General features: G+C 38.6%; 1 protein-coding gene across 1 annotated transcript; it reads left to right on the forward strand.

The window, feature by feature from the left end:
• Positions 1 to 4,870: 4,870 nt before the first annotated feature.
• Positions 4,871 to 9,631, forward strand: LOC102691814 (sulfotransferase 1B1-like). The gene is made up of 6 exons (XM_006633743.3): positions 4,871 to 5,057; positions 5,170 to 5,378; positions 6,062 to 6,188; positions 6,422 to 6,516; positions 6,738 to 6,924; positions 7,265 to 9,631. Exons 1-6 carry the CDS (start codon positions 4,919 to 4,921, stop codon positions 7,378 to 7,380), a joined length of 873 nt encoding a protein of 290 aa, XP_006633806.2. The 5' UTR covers positions 4,871 to 4,918; the 3' UTR covers positions 7,381 to 9,631.
• Positions 9,632 to 16,755: the final 7,124 nt, after the last annotated feature.

The following is a 16,755-nucleotide window of genomic DNA, read 5'->3' on the forward strand; positions in this document are numbered from 1 at the left end:
ATAATTGCAATACTTTTGAGATTAGCATGGTGTTTTATAAAAGATAATGCAATCCAGCATAATACTGTAAATTGAATGGTTTACAGAAGAGAGTCTAGTCATTGCAAGGAGGTGTGTAGACATTTGTGGAAAGACCCACTTTTCTCTTCTTTAAGTCCTCACTGGCATCTTACATAATTCAGGTTCACAGGTGATGAGCTCCAGGACTGCTCTGGTAATGGGATGGGAATTGCCCATATTAACAGTGATTGAGAAAGCTCTATTTAAATAACTCTGCCTTTTTGATTTTTTAAAGCAAATATTTAATGTAAAACTTAAAAATGACTGTTTGTTTCCTCTTTGGCTTTATTTTTACTTTACTATGACTAATGTTTGTGAAAATGAATACAACAACCCTCAACCATCCAGGAGCAAGTATTAGTTGTAGTTAATATTAAAACAGTTCCTTGCATTTATGTAGTGTTTTGCATCCCAAAGTGCATCATATAGGAGAGAAAGCATGTCAACCTCTGAAGTGCAGCCATTATTTGCCAGAAGAGAAGGTAGAGAACATATTTCACCAGCTGAATCAAAGGGTACAGGAAGGCCAAAATGCACAAGACCAGGCTGGAATTTAGACATAACACTGGGATGAACACATTTGGAACCACTATAGGCTCTTTGAAGACCAAGTAGTCATGACCTCAGAATGCCTCATCCAAAGGACAGCAGCAAAGGTTTTGAAAACCTCTGGTCCAGAAGAAAGCGTGCACCTACAGTACTACTCCACCAGCCCTCCTTGGAGTAGCAAGCTGATCCTCTGCGGGGTTTCCCATCCTATTAAGGATCTGGCACGCTCTTACACTGCCACTCTTACATTAAGATCTATAAACAAGAAGTTAGGCATACTGCTGCTATCTTATTTACTGCGGCTTTCTGAAAGACGTGTTAACACATTAACTCTTTTTATGTTGGTGATTATGAAAAGCAACAGGTGGCTCTCAGTGCTGCAATTGGAATTTTGGAACAGTTTTTTGAGGGAAAAGAAAAATTCCATTTGCTGAGACCCAAGTGAAAGCAGTATTCAGATTATCCTTAAACAGTATCCCATCTGAAGTAAATTTGAAATAAAAAAGGTAGAATCCATTGCAATTTCAGGAAAGCAGATTATGAAGGAATGAAACACAGTTTAAGACAAGAAGTAAGGGATAGAGTCATTAAATCGGCAGAGAACCGATTGTAATGGATGGAACAAATACGTTCATACTTGCAAAGACACTGATAGAAACTGATTTCAAATGATTTCATATTATAATGGTCATTTGTATATAACTGTTGGTACTGTAGGTTTTTTCTATAGGACTTTTGAATTTTGTTTTATGCTATGGGAGAAGGAATTAATTATGTACTATCACTGTTCTGTACAGTATGCTGGTTCTCCTTGCTCTTGCCTTGACATTTATTCAGAAAGGTAGTTGGTAATTCCAAGTAAAAGAAATTGAAATTTGTGGTTGTTGGCACTTATTTTATTATTCATTAGAGTTAAAAGATTTGATACAAGCGTTTTATGTGTTCATGGAGTTTATCAAAGGCTCATCAGAAAAGGCGGCAGAGGGTGACTTGTGTGCTACTAGTACATGGTTTTCTGCCATCTGGTTATTTTCCCTGCAGTGTGGGAAGAACTGGGGTTCCAGTCTCACATCTAACTCGCGGTTTACTGCTCAGAACCAAGACCTGAGAATACAGTGCTCAGTTTTAAACTGTTGAAGTCTGACCATGCTGTGGGAGTTCAGTCAGCAGGACACTGATAGCACAACAGTCTGTCATTGCACAAAAGCCTGGAAGGTTCCTGGAACTTCATGGACTAAATTCCAGGAACAGAAGCAGAGCACCACAAGCTGTAACGTGATTACACTGAAGAGGAAGGTGCTGCCGATGAAGTACAGGAGCCCTTTTGAGGGTCTTGTGCTGTGTTGTGTCCCAAATGAAAGTAAATAAAGAGCTGCTGTTTGGAGACAGTAAGAAGAGCAAAGTTGAATTAGGTCACACATGGCAGAGGAAATGTACCGAGAGAATACTAAAAGTAGAGAGTAACAGCAAGGCCAGAGTATGAGTTAGTCTCCTCCTTAGTGGCTGATAAAGACTCTGAGGTCATGTTCTGTTTTTTGTTTCTCAAGGTTTGTGGATTAATAAAATAAAACATGGTGGTAGATGTGTGCTTTTTCTCCACTGCTGTTGAAGTGAAACTCTTTGTTCACCATGTACAGTGATAACAGTGATAACAGCCATGATCACAGGCAGTGTGAGAATGTGCCAGAATGTACCAGAGGACCAACACTGTCGTTTGTAACTGTGAACTATCGCATCTTTTTGCTGGGATGCATCCAGATTTGTTCTATAATCTTTTAAAAAGGAACACTGATAAACATGTATAATTTACTGAACAATAATGATGATGAATATTGAGGAATATCATAGTTTTATTTGAATGATACTGACACTTCTGTCTGTGGATGTAATGTGTGTCAATAAAATGGATCATGACAAAAAAATAATAAAAACTGGCATAATCTTAATTTTTCCTGGATGTCTGGTAACTGTAACGACTAAATCTAATATCTGCCGATTGGAAACTTTTATGGATGTAATTGTGCACAACCACCAAAAGAGTAATAAGACTGAACCAAATTCCTATACACCAATATAGTTCTCCTACTTCTGTTAGATGCATGGTAACAACAAAGGTAAACAAGAGGATAATCTGTATGGCTGTAGGATTGTAACAGACAATTAGCATAGGACATGTTTATCTAATTTGTTAGAGTTCTTTGAACAAAGTAGAGCAGTAATGGATATAAACAGAGCACATGCACTGTTACTGTATGCATGGGTGTCTCAGAGCTCACAGGCCCGTCTCCACGACAACTGGCCGAGGAGTCAAACACCTCTGTGAGATCACTGTGCCATGAGAACTCCTTGTAGGCTGTCTCTGCCATCTGCCCCCACTTAACAGATGATTATCTTATGAGCTATAGGTTACTTAAACCCTGCTCTGTCCGCTGTGTGGAGCTCTGACAGTGCATTTTCTGTTGAATTGAGGAAGTGCTATTAGCACTAACCAGTCTCTCTGAACTAATAAGATCCAGCCTGAATCAGACAGACTGCCCAATCCCAAGGCAGAACCACACTGTTAGCCTGAGTTCTGTCCACCCCATTATACCTTGTTAGCAACTTTGCTTGGTTCCTCATCCTGTCCTACAGTCGTGGCTCTTTCCAGGTCGTCGCCTTGTTGTAACAATGCACTGTGTACTTAGATTTCATAGACTGGGGGAATGTGGTGGAGAGACAATACTGCTGTCTTTGGATGTTCCCATGGACGGCCAGCACTCACACTGATTGACAACATCAGGTATCACCTTGTTACATGTAACATTCTTTTTATAATCTGTTGACCAAGATGTATTCTTAATTGATCTTATCAATGTATTTTATCATACTGATTTGTCCATCCTTCTTTTTTCTTACTGTACCACTTTATTTAATCCAGGGACATGGGAGAGCAGGGGCTTATCCCACAAAGCAATGGGCACAAGGCTGGATACACCATGGATTGGACCCCAGTCCATCACAAGGGCATGTACAGACAAAGAGGCACACACTCACACTAGGGCCAGTTTATCCTCCAGGTACGTCTTTGGACAATGGGAGGAAAACCACAGCATTCTAGCCTTACAAGGAACCGATGCTAATCACACCAAGCCACCCCTCTACTTTCCGTTTATTAACTCATTCTAAGGTCGAATGCCATCTTTACCTTGAAAACTGCCTAGAATTTGATTAAATTATCTTTTATGAGGTATTTTATAAAAATTAGAAGAATGTAAATATACTACTGTCATGTATGCTGACATGTATGCTTAATCAACAAAATCAATGATCGAATGGTCCTCAGGTCTATTGCTTATTAACAATTCCATAAACTTACATGTAACAGACTTGAGACTTATTGTTACGTAATTACTTGGTCCATTTTTGTCACCCTTTTATGGATGGGTCTTACCTTAGCTAATTTCTGTTTAACCATCATTAGCCCTGGCCTAATTGATTGCTGGAAGAGTTTTGCTATTGGCTTGGGAATAACATCTCTGGTTTTCTTATTTACAATTGTTACAATTCCCTTCAGGCCCTGGAGGTTTGTTTACTTTTAATATCCACAATTCTATGGTTCTTCAATGCAAGTACTAACACTTTAATATGGATAGAATTCCTTTGTAAGCCTGAAATTCTGTCCTTGGCAAAATGAAATATTCATGTAATATCTTAGCTATCTCCAAAATGAACTTGAATCACTTTCTTACTTAGATTAGGTTGTGTCATTAGCAGTCCTAGGAATATAAAGTAACAAGTTAAAGGTTTATTCCATGCTGAAAAGAGAAGAAAGGAAACACAACATTTTGTGTGTGAAAATGGAAAAATATATTCATTTTGTCATTTTGTGGCAACAAAAAATCTGTCATTTTCTGTACTCCCTAATACAAATTTGGTATTACAATATACAATTTAAAAATAAAGCAAAACTTCCTGTTTCCTTTTTCGATTAGAACCTATGTATAGCTGTTCTTAAAGTTAACATTAACAAATAACAGGAAGAATTTAAAAAAGAATAGAGAAAGCACAGCACAATATTTGCTATTTTGCCGCCACATTAAATCTGGTATTTTAAGATTTAATGCAACACTTGAAATCTGTGATTTTATTGGAAATGTTTCTCAAAACGCTTGTTCATTTACCATACTGTTAATTACAACATTTCCTTCTGGTAAATTTGGAAATTCAACACCACCCTGTTTGCACCATGCTACTTGGGCTCTGGTTTCTGTATATAAGGCAGTCACACTACATCTGAAGACAGCAGAAATACTAAGATGTTCATATAAAGATGCCAGAACAAAAAGAATTAATTCACAGCTTTAAGGGCATTCCCTTCTCAACCAGAGTCTCCACAGAACTGCTCCAGGCCTTGGATACCTTTGATGCCAGAGAAGATGATGTGCTGTTAGTGTCCTATCCGAAATCAGGTAAGAACATTTAAAAAGGTGTTTTCTCATGTCCTTGTACTGTATGTCTGGTGTGTATTTGCAGTCCTAAGCGTTTGGTTTCACACAGTTTTGTTTTTGGTTTCTTCCGAAGGCACACACTGGCTGGCTGAAATCATGAAGAATTTGCACAGCCACCAGAGTGATAACCTCAGTTCTGGCCTGGTGACACTGACTTCATCTTTGGAGTTTGGAGATCTCTCCAAATTTGATGAGCTGAGAAACCTTTCCAGTAAGAGGCTCATCCCAACACACCTCAGCTATGACATGATTCCTGTGCAGTTCAAAACAAAGAATTGTAAGGTAGGCAGTGAAAGCCCAGAGTATACATCTCAAGATCTTAGACCAGCTAAAATAAAATATTGCATATTGGACTGTATATTGGATATTAATTAATCCCAAGGATCATTCCTCCTTGTTTTATTGCTAATGCATTGTAGATAGATTTGATTGAAATGTGAGAGAAATTGATCTTACATATATACAGGTTTTTATGTATCTGTATTCAACCTCTCTTTTACTTGCAGTTTTGTGAAAACAGAGTAATGAGTCATATGGATACAGAAGTGCAAGTATAATAATCCTGGAGGTAAATATTCAGAGAAAGGAAGGAAACCTGCAAAGATGGAATGATTTTACTTTTCTAGATCCTTAGTTATTTGCTAGAATTTTAGAAGGTACTGTATATGGGGTGGAGCGATGGCTAAGGATCTGCACCTATGGCTGAAAGTTGCTGGTTCAAATCCCGCAGCTGGCAGAGGAATCCTACTCTGTTGGGCCTTAACCCCAACTGCTCCAGGGGTGCTGTACAATGGCTGACCCTGCGCTCTGACCCCAAGCTTCTCTCTCCCTGTCTGTGTGTCTCATGGAGAGCAAGCTGGGGTATGCGAAAAGACAAATTCCTAATGCAAGAAATTGTAAAGGGTTAATAAAGTGATGTTATATACAAATATAAATTTACAAATGTATGCTTTATGGGTTCTCAGATGATTTATGTGATCAGGAATCCCAAGGACACAGCAGTTTCAATGTATCATTACTACCAGCAAAATCCCCATCTACCCAATGTTGAGAAGTGGTCATCGTTTTTAGAGATATTCCTGAAAGGTGAAGGTAAGCATATTGTTTACACTGGTACATATTTTGGGAGATTTCATATTATATACTGTAGATACAACTGCTAGAGTATATCAGTTATAACAGGACACAAATTCAATTACTGCCCAAATGTAAGCTGAGGCAAATTTTTAAAGACATTATCAAATTAAAATGCTTAGTGATTGCCAAACTGTAAGGAAGCTACCACAATTATAACTAGTACTCAAACACCTCTGTTCTCATTGCAGTGGTCTATGGTTCTTGGATTGATCATGTTCTGAGCTGGGAGAAGAATAAAAGCAATGAAAATATGTTGTTCCTGTACTATGAGTCAATGAAGAAGGTGATATAATATTTTCATAATGCGCTCTAATCAATGTGTGCCTAAACATGTATTAAAATGATGTTTACTTAATTGTTCAATGAACCACTTTACAATTACAACTAAGAGCACATTTTAGTGTGTTCAAGTAGGAATATGAAAGAAAAAAAACTTCAGGATATTACTGTACATTGTTCCCCAGTGAGCTAAAGTGGAAAAACAGGATAATTTGTTTTCTACAGGATCTCCCAAAACATGTCAAAGAGATCAGCTCATTTTTGAACATCAGTGTCAGTGAAGATAAGATCAGGGAGATCTCAAAGAAATGCTCCTTTCATGAAATGAAAGAACAGGCAGAAAGGGAGAAAGTGAACACAAACCACACAGTGTGCGCTCTGACATCTGACAGGAAGCTGATCTTCAGGAAAGGTAAGGTGTTTTACCAACAAAGTCTATTTAAAATATGAACAGTACTTGAATCACTGAATATGAAAATGACTCAATGTGGATTTTATTTACAGTGACTACATGTATGTTCTTCCAGATATTAATACTTTATAAATGGTTTTAAAGTTAAGTTTAAGTGATCAACATACATGTGTGATTAAATACTGGTAGCAATTAAGAAAGATGTTGGCTGCTAACCAAGACCATTATAACCAATGTGTTTATCTGAAAATGCCATTTATTCTACTACTGTACATAAATCACTTACAGTACATTGGTCCATTTTTATATTTTTTTAAATATGTATTATGTCATTTTGTAGGTGTTGTTGGTGACTGGAGAAACTATTTTACCTCCAAACAGAATGTGCAGTTTGATGCAGTGTTCAAGGAGAAGATCAACTCTAGTGCTTTAGCAAGCTATGTTGAATATGAATAAGAATGAAAGGCAGGTACTGGACCTGTACACTGACAGCACTAATATCAATGTACTGTAGTATACATCTCAAAATATACATTTTATGCTTTTCGTGATGGGAATGGTTTGTTTAATATCTGTTATTTTTTGTTATTTTCGTATTTTGTACTTGTAGTATTATTATAAATCATATTTAGTTTCTTTTTATTAATTCCAAACATTTCCAAATTGTCAACATTTGTTCAGCCACTAGTTTGTTTAAAAAATAATTATAACTTGAAGTGCTTTATTCTTGGATAATAGGTTGACTTTTAAAAGTTTGAATAGAGTTTTGTAAATCCCATTGTTCAAAGGGTATTTTATGTAAATCAGTTTCATATATTGTAAAACTCCTTGTGTAATTTTTGTTTTTATGAATTAGTTTATATAAATTATTTTATCTGACTTTGTCAATCTGAAAGATGACTCATATTGCTTTAGAATTATATTGTTGTTATGATATACAGTAAACATAAAAATGAGAACTGAACTATTTTTGGATACAGGGAACACTTGTGTACTGTTTGGACTGTCTTACATGCAGTATATACATTAATGTATAAGTAATTATACTAGGTACTCTGTAAAATCCACAATAAAGTTGCTACAGTAGATATCTTCACCCTTAAATAATATTAATAATTATGTTGAAGAAGACCTCAGAAACCTGAGAGTGAGAGGATGGCGAAGACTGGCTCAGGACCGAGATGCGTGGAGGAGGCCAAGTTTCTACAAGGGCAGTAGCTCCATGGGGTTGGGTTAAAAAATATTCAATAATTTAGAGATATAGGTCACCTGTATAAACCTGGTTTGCTGAAAAATAATAGTGACATACAGCTAAAGTGATATCTCTGCGCAAACGTGGGCATGGGCTCATTCTTTATATTAGCATTACTGATAGGTCATTTCAGAGCATAACATACTACCTTCATATCTACTCCTTGGAAGTTATTATTAGCACATATCTGTCTTCCCATTTCCTTTACAAACCCTGAAAAGTGGCTACCAAGAAACCCAAAAACATTAGTAGCTACTCTTCTTTTTTAGGGAACAAGGATTCATGGGTAACCTAACGTTACCTTTCATGTTGAAGAGTAGCAATGAATAGGACAGTGTAGCAATACTGTTGCATAGCGTACCTAGTGGTATATATTGGCCTTAGCATTAGGTCTGGAAAACTGTCAAGGACAGAGACAGCAACAAAGTGACTCGAAAACCCATCCACATGTACAGTAGGTGGTAAAATCTTGAAAAAGTGTTCAGACTAGCCCACCTAACCCAAACACAGCTCTCAGACAAACCAACTCTTCTGTAGCCAATGGGGAGCAATAAGAAGAACCATTAGAAGTTATAACGGCTACTGGAAGAAAATCATATAGCCATCTGCACGGCCTAGTTGTCATGATCGTGATCCCTTCTCTTAAGGGCCCTCCAACCCTTTTGTATTTTAATTGATTATGTGCACCTCCCACCTGTTTTGTGTCTCATTATTTAACCCTGGCGCTCTCGCTATTCCGGGCTCAGCATTGGAAGGTGGACGCCCGGAAGCCCGCCTACCAGCGGGTCGAGGAGATACCCAACGGCATAGGCTTCATCACAGCGTCCTGACCTGCTGAGTCCGGGACTCAGAGCACCTGGCCTCGTTACTTTCTTTTAACGTCTTGTTCCTGTTCTGAATCCCGTTCCGGATTTTAACCCCGTCTTGTCTTGGATGGATCACCCGGTTTTTGGACTTTGGACTGCACCCTGGATTTCCCGTTTTGGATTTCCCTGGACTAGTTGCGTTCGCCACACACCCCATCATGAACAATGATGAAAGCTTCCCATCCCATCTATAAGCACAAAACAACACATGGGAGGTGATGACACCCCTAAGGAATGGCCATCGCAGAAGAACAATGGGCCTGCATCAGTCTGCATCAGCTGATGACGGAGCAAGCCAGGTGAACTAAGAAACCAAGCTGACGGGGGAGGTCTGTCACAAGGGCTGTGTGACATGCAAACTCAAGATTCGTACCCCTGCAGCTGCAAAGAGAAGAGATGTACAGTATAGTGGCATCTCAGATCTGGGTTGGATGGAATGGTCCACAGTGTGAAATATACTGTATACACATTTCTGTATTGTTTGACATGGCCAAATTCAGACATGGCAATCATGCACTATTTTAAAAGTACAATAATTCATATGCTTGTTTATAAGAAATAACTGATATATAAATAGAGAGAAAATGAACTTCTGTCTAATTGTGTACCTCTTTTAAGCCTGGTGCCCTTGGTATTTGCCTAGTGTGCCTACATGATGGGAACAGGCCTGTTACATTTATACTGTACATGCAAGGGAACCTAGTGTGTGTCCTGTGTTAAATGTTAATTGATAAAAGGATCTGTAGTAAATGAAATGTGTTCTAGTGAATACAAGTAAACTCATGTCATCTTAGAGCAGAAGATCAAATTACAGTAACTCCAGAACTGCTCTATACATTTCAAAGTCACTGCATTTAAAAAAAAATCACTTGATATTGGATTTAGAATAATACGAAAGAACTATTACAAATATAATATATAAATATACTGAATGTGAATAGCAAGAGAATACTGTACATGTTGACTGAGCTCAGAACAATATATTAAAGGAAGGCTGTTACAGATTAAATTTACATTTTGGATCAGTGTCGATGGAAAAGCTTGATTGGGTCTCAGGATTGCAGATTTAGTCACAAAGTTAGCTTGTTAAATTAATTTAATTTACATCAAGTTAAAATTTCAAATTAAATGAAGAGTTTACCCATCTGATTTCTCTAGCCTAACATCATTCAGCAGTAAGGATAAAGGAAGCCTTGCAAACCTACCGATTCTGCAAAATCATGCTGTGTTTACAGAGGAAGCTTACTACACATGGGAAAGCAACCTGAACTGGAAATGTATGGCTCAATGTGTCAGTCAAAAGTTCACTGTCATACTCCAAAGAGTTCAATTTGTGTTGAAAGAATACCAGTGACCTGATTAAATACTAATACATCAGTACTAAATATAATGGTATATAGTGTTGTATGTAAAGGAACAAGTAATAGGTTTATTCCATGCTGAAAAAAAGAAGAAAGAGAACAACGTTTTGGCCGTGGAGCCTTCTTCAGGTGTGAAGGCTCCACGGCCAAAACTTTGTGTTCTCTTTCTTCTTTTTTTCAGCATGGAATAAACCTATTACTTGTTCCTTTGCAGCCTACGCATGCTGACGCAGCTACCCACCTGAACTATAGTGTTGTATGTATGTTTGTATGATCTATAATTATTTTATTAACTATCCAATCAGGAACTGCTAGAAGTTTAAAACACTGGCTCTTCAGTAACAACTACTATATCCACTCATGGCAGAATGAGGCACCAGAAATGGTGCTGCAACATGCTCATGTGCACAGTTACTGTGGACACGCTGTAAGTCGGTGCTGGACACAAGAGCTAGCTCCTGTTGGAGGAGGGATGCTTCTGTCACTGACATTGTTGCAAGCCCTCAGTCTTCTGCTGAGAGTCAGCACAGTCCCTGATGAACAATCCTTTCTTTTCTTCTGCGCTGCACAGCCAAGCACGTGATGCTGCCTTGGAAACCCACGGAAAACCGGCTAGTGCCATCAAGACCCAAGATCTTAAAACCCCCTTTTGAGACCCCCTCAAAACCCCCTTCAAATGAGCACCTTTTGAGACACTCCAGAGCCCTGCAAATGTATGATAGTGACCCTGAAGTTTTTGATGACTTTCCACATCTAGAGAGTGTGGGAAATGAGTGTTGGATGTGTTGTTAATAATACTGTAACTTTAACTCAATGGAAGTTATATTAAAGTTATATAAGGCAGTAGTTGACCTTGCTGTATATGCAATTTTCTAGTCAGCTTTGATTCCCAAAGTATTCAAAATGCTGAAATTACAATTACCTCTTCAAGAATAACAATTCCAAGAACCCAAGGACACAAGTTAAAAGATGATTACAATCATTCAGGAGACACGTCTCTCCACCAGTCTACACAACACATCTTAACCATGTTGTTGTTGCTGACACTGTGAAAACCTCTAAGGAACCGTTTTTTAGGTTATTTTAATCATTAAGATCCTAGCAGCCAAATGAGCAAGAAAGGATGGAAAACCTGTTTTTTTTCTGTAACCTTTCTTGCATTCTGCATAAGTAAGACTGTGTGAAAATGAATATCAGGAAATTGTGAACTTACATTCTATTGTGAAAATACCCTTTATTGCATAGTTGTTTCCTGGCTGGCACTATGATCTTTGTGTGATATGACCTTGCCATTCTTTGAAAATAATGTTCCACAACATTCTCACACTCAAGTTCAGCAACAGCTGCATTTTCATTAAAATGCTATAGTTCAGGTGGGTAGCTGCGTCAGCATGCGTAGTGTCACACCTGAAGAAGGCTCCACGGCCGAAACGTTGTGTTCTCTTTCTTCTTTTTTCAGCATGGAATAAACCTATTACTTGTTCCAAAATGCTATAGTTACTCCTTTGAAAATACTGTAATATGTTTTATGTTACTTTATGTTACATTGCAGACAACAGTGAAGATTATCTTGATTTAAACATCATCATGCTCTATTTGACCTGTAACAGAGCCAGATGGACAAAGGACATTGGGTGCACAGGCCGGGCACATCTGGTAAATTACACCATCATACTGCTTTCAGCCGGGCTAATATCACCCTGTGTGATCATTTTATCTGTCAGATAAGTAATTATCACAATTAAAAAGCCTTATAGAGGTTCTCAACTACAGCTAAGAAACCCTGAAAACACCATTTTCTACTGTTATTTTTGCCTCCATTGCATTCAATGATCTCATCATGATCAGTGGAGTTCCCAAGTACATGCAGAGGCTCTTTCTGAATGTCTCTGTAACTGATGATAAAAACCACAGCGGCCCTTCGACCTATATGCATTCCGGATAATTCAGTCGCATGTGTATGAGTAAAGCAGAATCCATCTCTGTTTGTTGCAGCATGGCTTTATTGCTCAATATCAAATAGTAGCTACAAGATAAATCACCTAAGACACTCAAACCATGATAGCTGTCAGAGAATCTGAATATGGCGATCGAAAGTCAGTTTTTTAAAAAGTCTTTTCAAGACAAATTGGACAGTTTTGGTAAAAGCAGACCTAAACCCACCTTATCAGCTAGATAGTGATAAAACCCCTTATACTGGTGTAACACTTATTATGCAAAATATTGTAATACATATTGCACCTCATTAGAACTTCACTTTGCCTGAAACAGTAAATGTAAAAATAATGGAAGCTCTAAAAAGTTTTTTTTACAAAACCCAAAATAGAAGAATGTCAATGGATTCCTAATTTGGAAATATATCAAAAAGTGTTTAAAAGATGTGCTACAGTATATGACCTTTGTACAAAACAAAGTAAGTGTGTCAAAGAAGAAAATGCTAAAGTTCTACAACTAGTAAAAGATACAAAGGGGTTTGCGGAAAATATGAGATGAATACTTGCAGATGTGTAGTACTCACAAGGAAAATTAAGTTAAATGTTTATATAAATGCTTTTACATATATATTTTGGAAATACAATTCCTTTACTTACTGCAGCTAATCCTTATACTGACATCCTTTCCAACACTGGACTGGTTGACGTTACTTAAGACCTCAGCATTTGCACCACCATTTGAATTTGAATATAAAGAGATAAAGATTTTGTATTTTAAAAAAACACAGCCTAAATAAACCTTTCAAATATCTTACTTTGTGTGGTTGATGAGTTTGCCGTTCGTCTTCTCAGTGCAGCCCTGTTCCTCTGTTTATCTGACTGTGTGTCTGCCTGTGTGAATCGTGCACGTTCCCAAGTGCCTGACAGCCTCGATGTGTGTGCCGGTCTTGCTCAGCATCTGTCAGCACAGCAGGGTGTCACCTCATTCTCCCTCCTTTTGTCTGGAAGTTTCCACATTCCTATAATTCTCATATTCATTTGGAGTATAACATTTCTGCTTTTGGCTCCTTTTTTTAGAACATCTTACTGCTGTCAAGTTAAAAAAAAATAAAATACTGAACCTCTCCTTCCAACATAAAACAAAGGTGGAATTCAAACCTGTGCTGATACTGTACTGTATATGACCATTAGTGCTTTACCCATTAACGTAATCACTCGATCACCCAGGCTGATGAACTGTAAAAGGTCAAGGCAGGTTACATCACTCCAAACTCCTAAATACTAGAAACAGAGCTGTGAAAACTGCAGCCATTGTGTACTGGTGATTAATATCAAACACTACAAAAGCAGTGCCATAAAAACTAGAAACAGGAATGCTAAAGGGAGAAACCTTCTGTTTTATACCAGAAAGCTGCTGAATACAGGTGAAAGGACTTTAATACTACACAGAGAACGACAGGTCAATACTGGCACATCAATTCACTTAAAGACTGTGAGTAATGAGCGCATTAATTTGTTTGGTATAGTCAAATGTAAAGGAACTTATTCATCATGCATCAACTAGTTTCTGGTTGAGCTCCTGTTTCTCACAGTGGTGTGAACTCCTCAAGATAATTTAAAAGATAAAAAAGAAACACACTGCTGCATTGCTCAGAAATTGTAGTTTACAATGAAAAGATATGGGATAAACTGGAAGAATATGTATTCCTTCTCTGACAGAATATGATGGAGGCACAGCATCCCACTTACTGCTTCAGTGCAACTGCTGTAATAGTTTCACTGCTTGAGTGTCACAGTGATGTTATAGACACTAACTGCTTGAGTGTCACAGTGCTGTAGTAGACATTCACTGCTTCAGTGTCAGTGCTGTAATAGACACTGCTTCAGTGTCACTGTGCTGTAATAGACATTCATTGCTTCAGTGTCACTGCTGTAATAGTCTTACTGCTTCAGTGTTACAGTGCTGTAATGCTGTCTCACTGCTTAAGTATCACAGTGCTATAATAGTGAGTCACTGCTTCAGTGTTACAGTGCTGTAGTACTGTCTCACTGCTTCAGTGTCACAGTGCTGTAATAGTGACTCACTGCTTCAGTTTCACAGTGCTATAATAGTGACTCACTGCTTCAGTGTCACAGTGCCGTAATGGTGTCTTACTGCTTCAGTGTCACAGTGCCGTAATGGTGTCTTACTGCTTCAGTGTCACAGTGCCGTATTGGTGTCTTACTGCTTCAGTGTCACAGTGCTGTAATGGTGTCTTACTGCTTCAGTGTCACAGTGCTGTAATAGTGACTCACTTCTTCAGTGTCACAGTGCTGTAATGGTGTCTCACTGCTTCAGTATCACAGTGCTATAATAGTGACTCACTGCTTCAGTGTCACAGTGCTATAATAATGACTCACTGCTTCAGTGTCAAAGTGCTGTAATAGTGACTCACTGCTTCAGTGTCACAGTGCTGTAATGGTGACTCACTGCTTCAGTGTAACAGTGCTGTAATAGTTTCTCACTGCTTCAGTATCACAGTGCTGTAATAGTGACTCACTGCTTCAGTGTCACAGTGGTATAATAGTGACTCACTGCTTCAGTGTCACAGTGCCGTAATAGTGACTCACTGCTTGAGTCTCACAGTGCTGTAATGGTGTCTCACTGCTTCAGTGTCACAGTGCTGTAATAGTGTCTCACTGCTTAAGTATCACAGTGCTATAATAGTGACTCACTGCTTCAGTGTCACAGTGCTGTAATAGTGACTCACTGCTTCAGTGTCACAGTGCTATAATAGTGACTCACTGCTTCAGTGTCACATTGCCGTATTTGTGTCTCACTGCTTCAGTGTCACAGTGCTATAATAGTGACTCACTTCTTGAATGTCACAGTGCTGTAATGGTGTCTCACTGCTTCAGTGTCACAGTGCTGTAATAGTGACTCACTGCTTCAGTGTCACAGTGCTGTAATAGTGACTCACTGCTTCAGTGTCACAGTGCTGTAATAGTGACTCACTGCTTCAGTGTCACAGTGCTGTAATGGTGTCTCACTGCTTCAGTATCACAGTGCTATAATAGTGACTCACTGCTTCAGTGTCACAGTGCTATAATAATGACTCACTGCTTCAGTGTCAAAGTGCTGTAATAGTGACTCACTGCTTCAGTGTCACAGTGCTGTAATGGTGACTCACTGCTTCAGTGTAACAGTGCTGTAATAGTTTCTCACTGCTTCAGTATCACAGTGCTGTAATAGTGACTCACTGCTTCAGTGTCACAGTGGTATAATAGTGACTCACTGCTTCAGTGTCACAGTGCCGTAATAGTGACTCACTGCTTGAGTCTCACAGTGCTGTAATGGTGTCTCACTGCTTCAGTGTCACAGTGCTGTAATAGTGTCTCACTGCTTAAGTATCACAGTGCTATAATAGTGACTCACTGCTTCAGTGTCACAGTGCTGTAATAGTGACTCACTGCTTCAGTGTCACAGTGCTATAATAGTGACTCACTGCTTCAGTGTCACATTGCCGTATTTGTGTCTCACTGCTTCAGTGTCACAGTGCTATAATAGTGACTCACTTCTTGAATGTCACAGTGCTGTAATGGTGTCTCACTGCTTCAGTGTCACAGTGCTGTAATAGTGACTCACTGCTTCAGTGTCACAGTGCTGTAATAGTGACTCACTGCTTCAGTGTCACAGTGCTGTAATAGTGACTCACTGCTTCAGTGTCACAGTGCTGTAATAGTGACTCACTGCTTCAGTGTCACAGTGCTATAATAGTGACTCACTGCTTCAGTGTCACAGTGCTATAATAGTGACTCACTGCTTCAGTGTCACAGTGCTGTAATAATGATTCACTGCTTCAGTGTCACAGTGTTTTAAGAAATGATTCCTGTGTCAGTGTCACCATGCTGTGATAGTGCTAGTAGTGTCATCTGTGACTCAAAATGCTCAAGATTTTGGGAAATGACTCAATCACAAATTGTGAGTCGACTCCATGTTTGCTTCTCGACATCCTCAGTGCTCTTGCAGTTAATTTTCAATAGTGTTACCAGATCCTTGTGTAGTTAACCTTTAAAATGTTTCCTGGATTGGATTTGTCAAGTCTTTGGGCTTTTTGCGTGCCTGAATCCATGCCATCTGCCTGAATAAGATTAGTCTTGTGCTCTTTTTGATGCTGCCCCTAAAGCAGGTACTGTATACTTGGTCCTCAGAGATCCCTGAGTCCCCCTGGTTTTTGTTACAACTTACTAGTACCAATGAGCACTGGGCCTTTAATTAGCATACTAATTGATGTCTTTAACTGGTCTGTTTAGTCAACTTTTATTTCCAACAACGCTAGCACACAGGAATTAATGCACTCTCTAGAATTTACCACTGCTCTATTGCAGCTATATTTTTTATTCATACAAAGCACAATACACCAAATGAAGTCTACCTA

Source organism: Lepisosteus oculatus, chromosome 7 (genome assembly GCF_040954835.1).
Source record: "Lepisosteus oculatus isolate fLepOcu1 chromosome 7, fLepOcu1.hap2, whole genome shotgun sequence".
NCBI classification, from domain to species: Eukaryota; Metazoa; Chordata; class Actinopteri; order Semionotiformes; family Lepisosteidae; genus Lepisosteus; species Lepisosteus oculatus.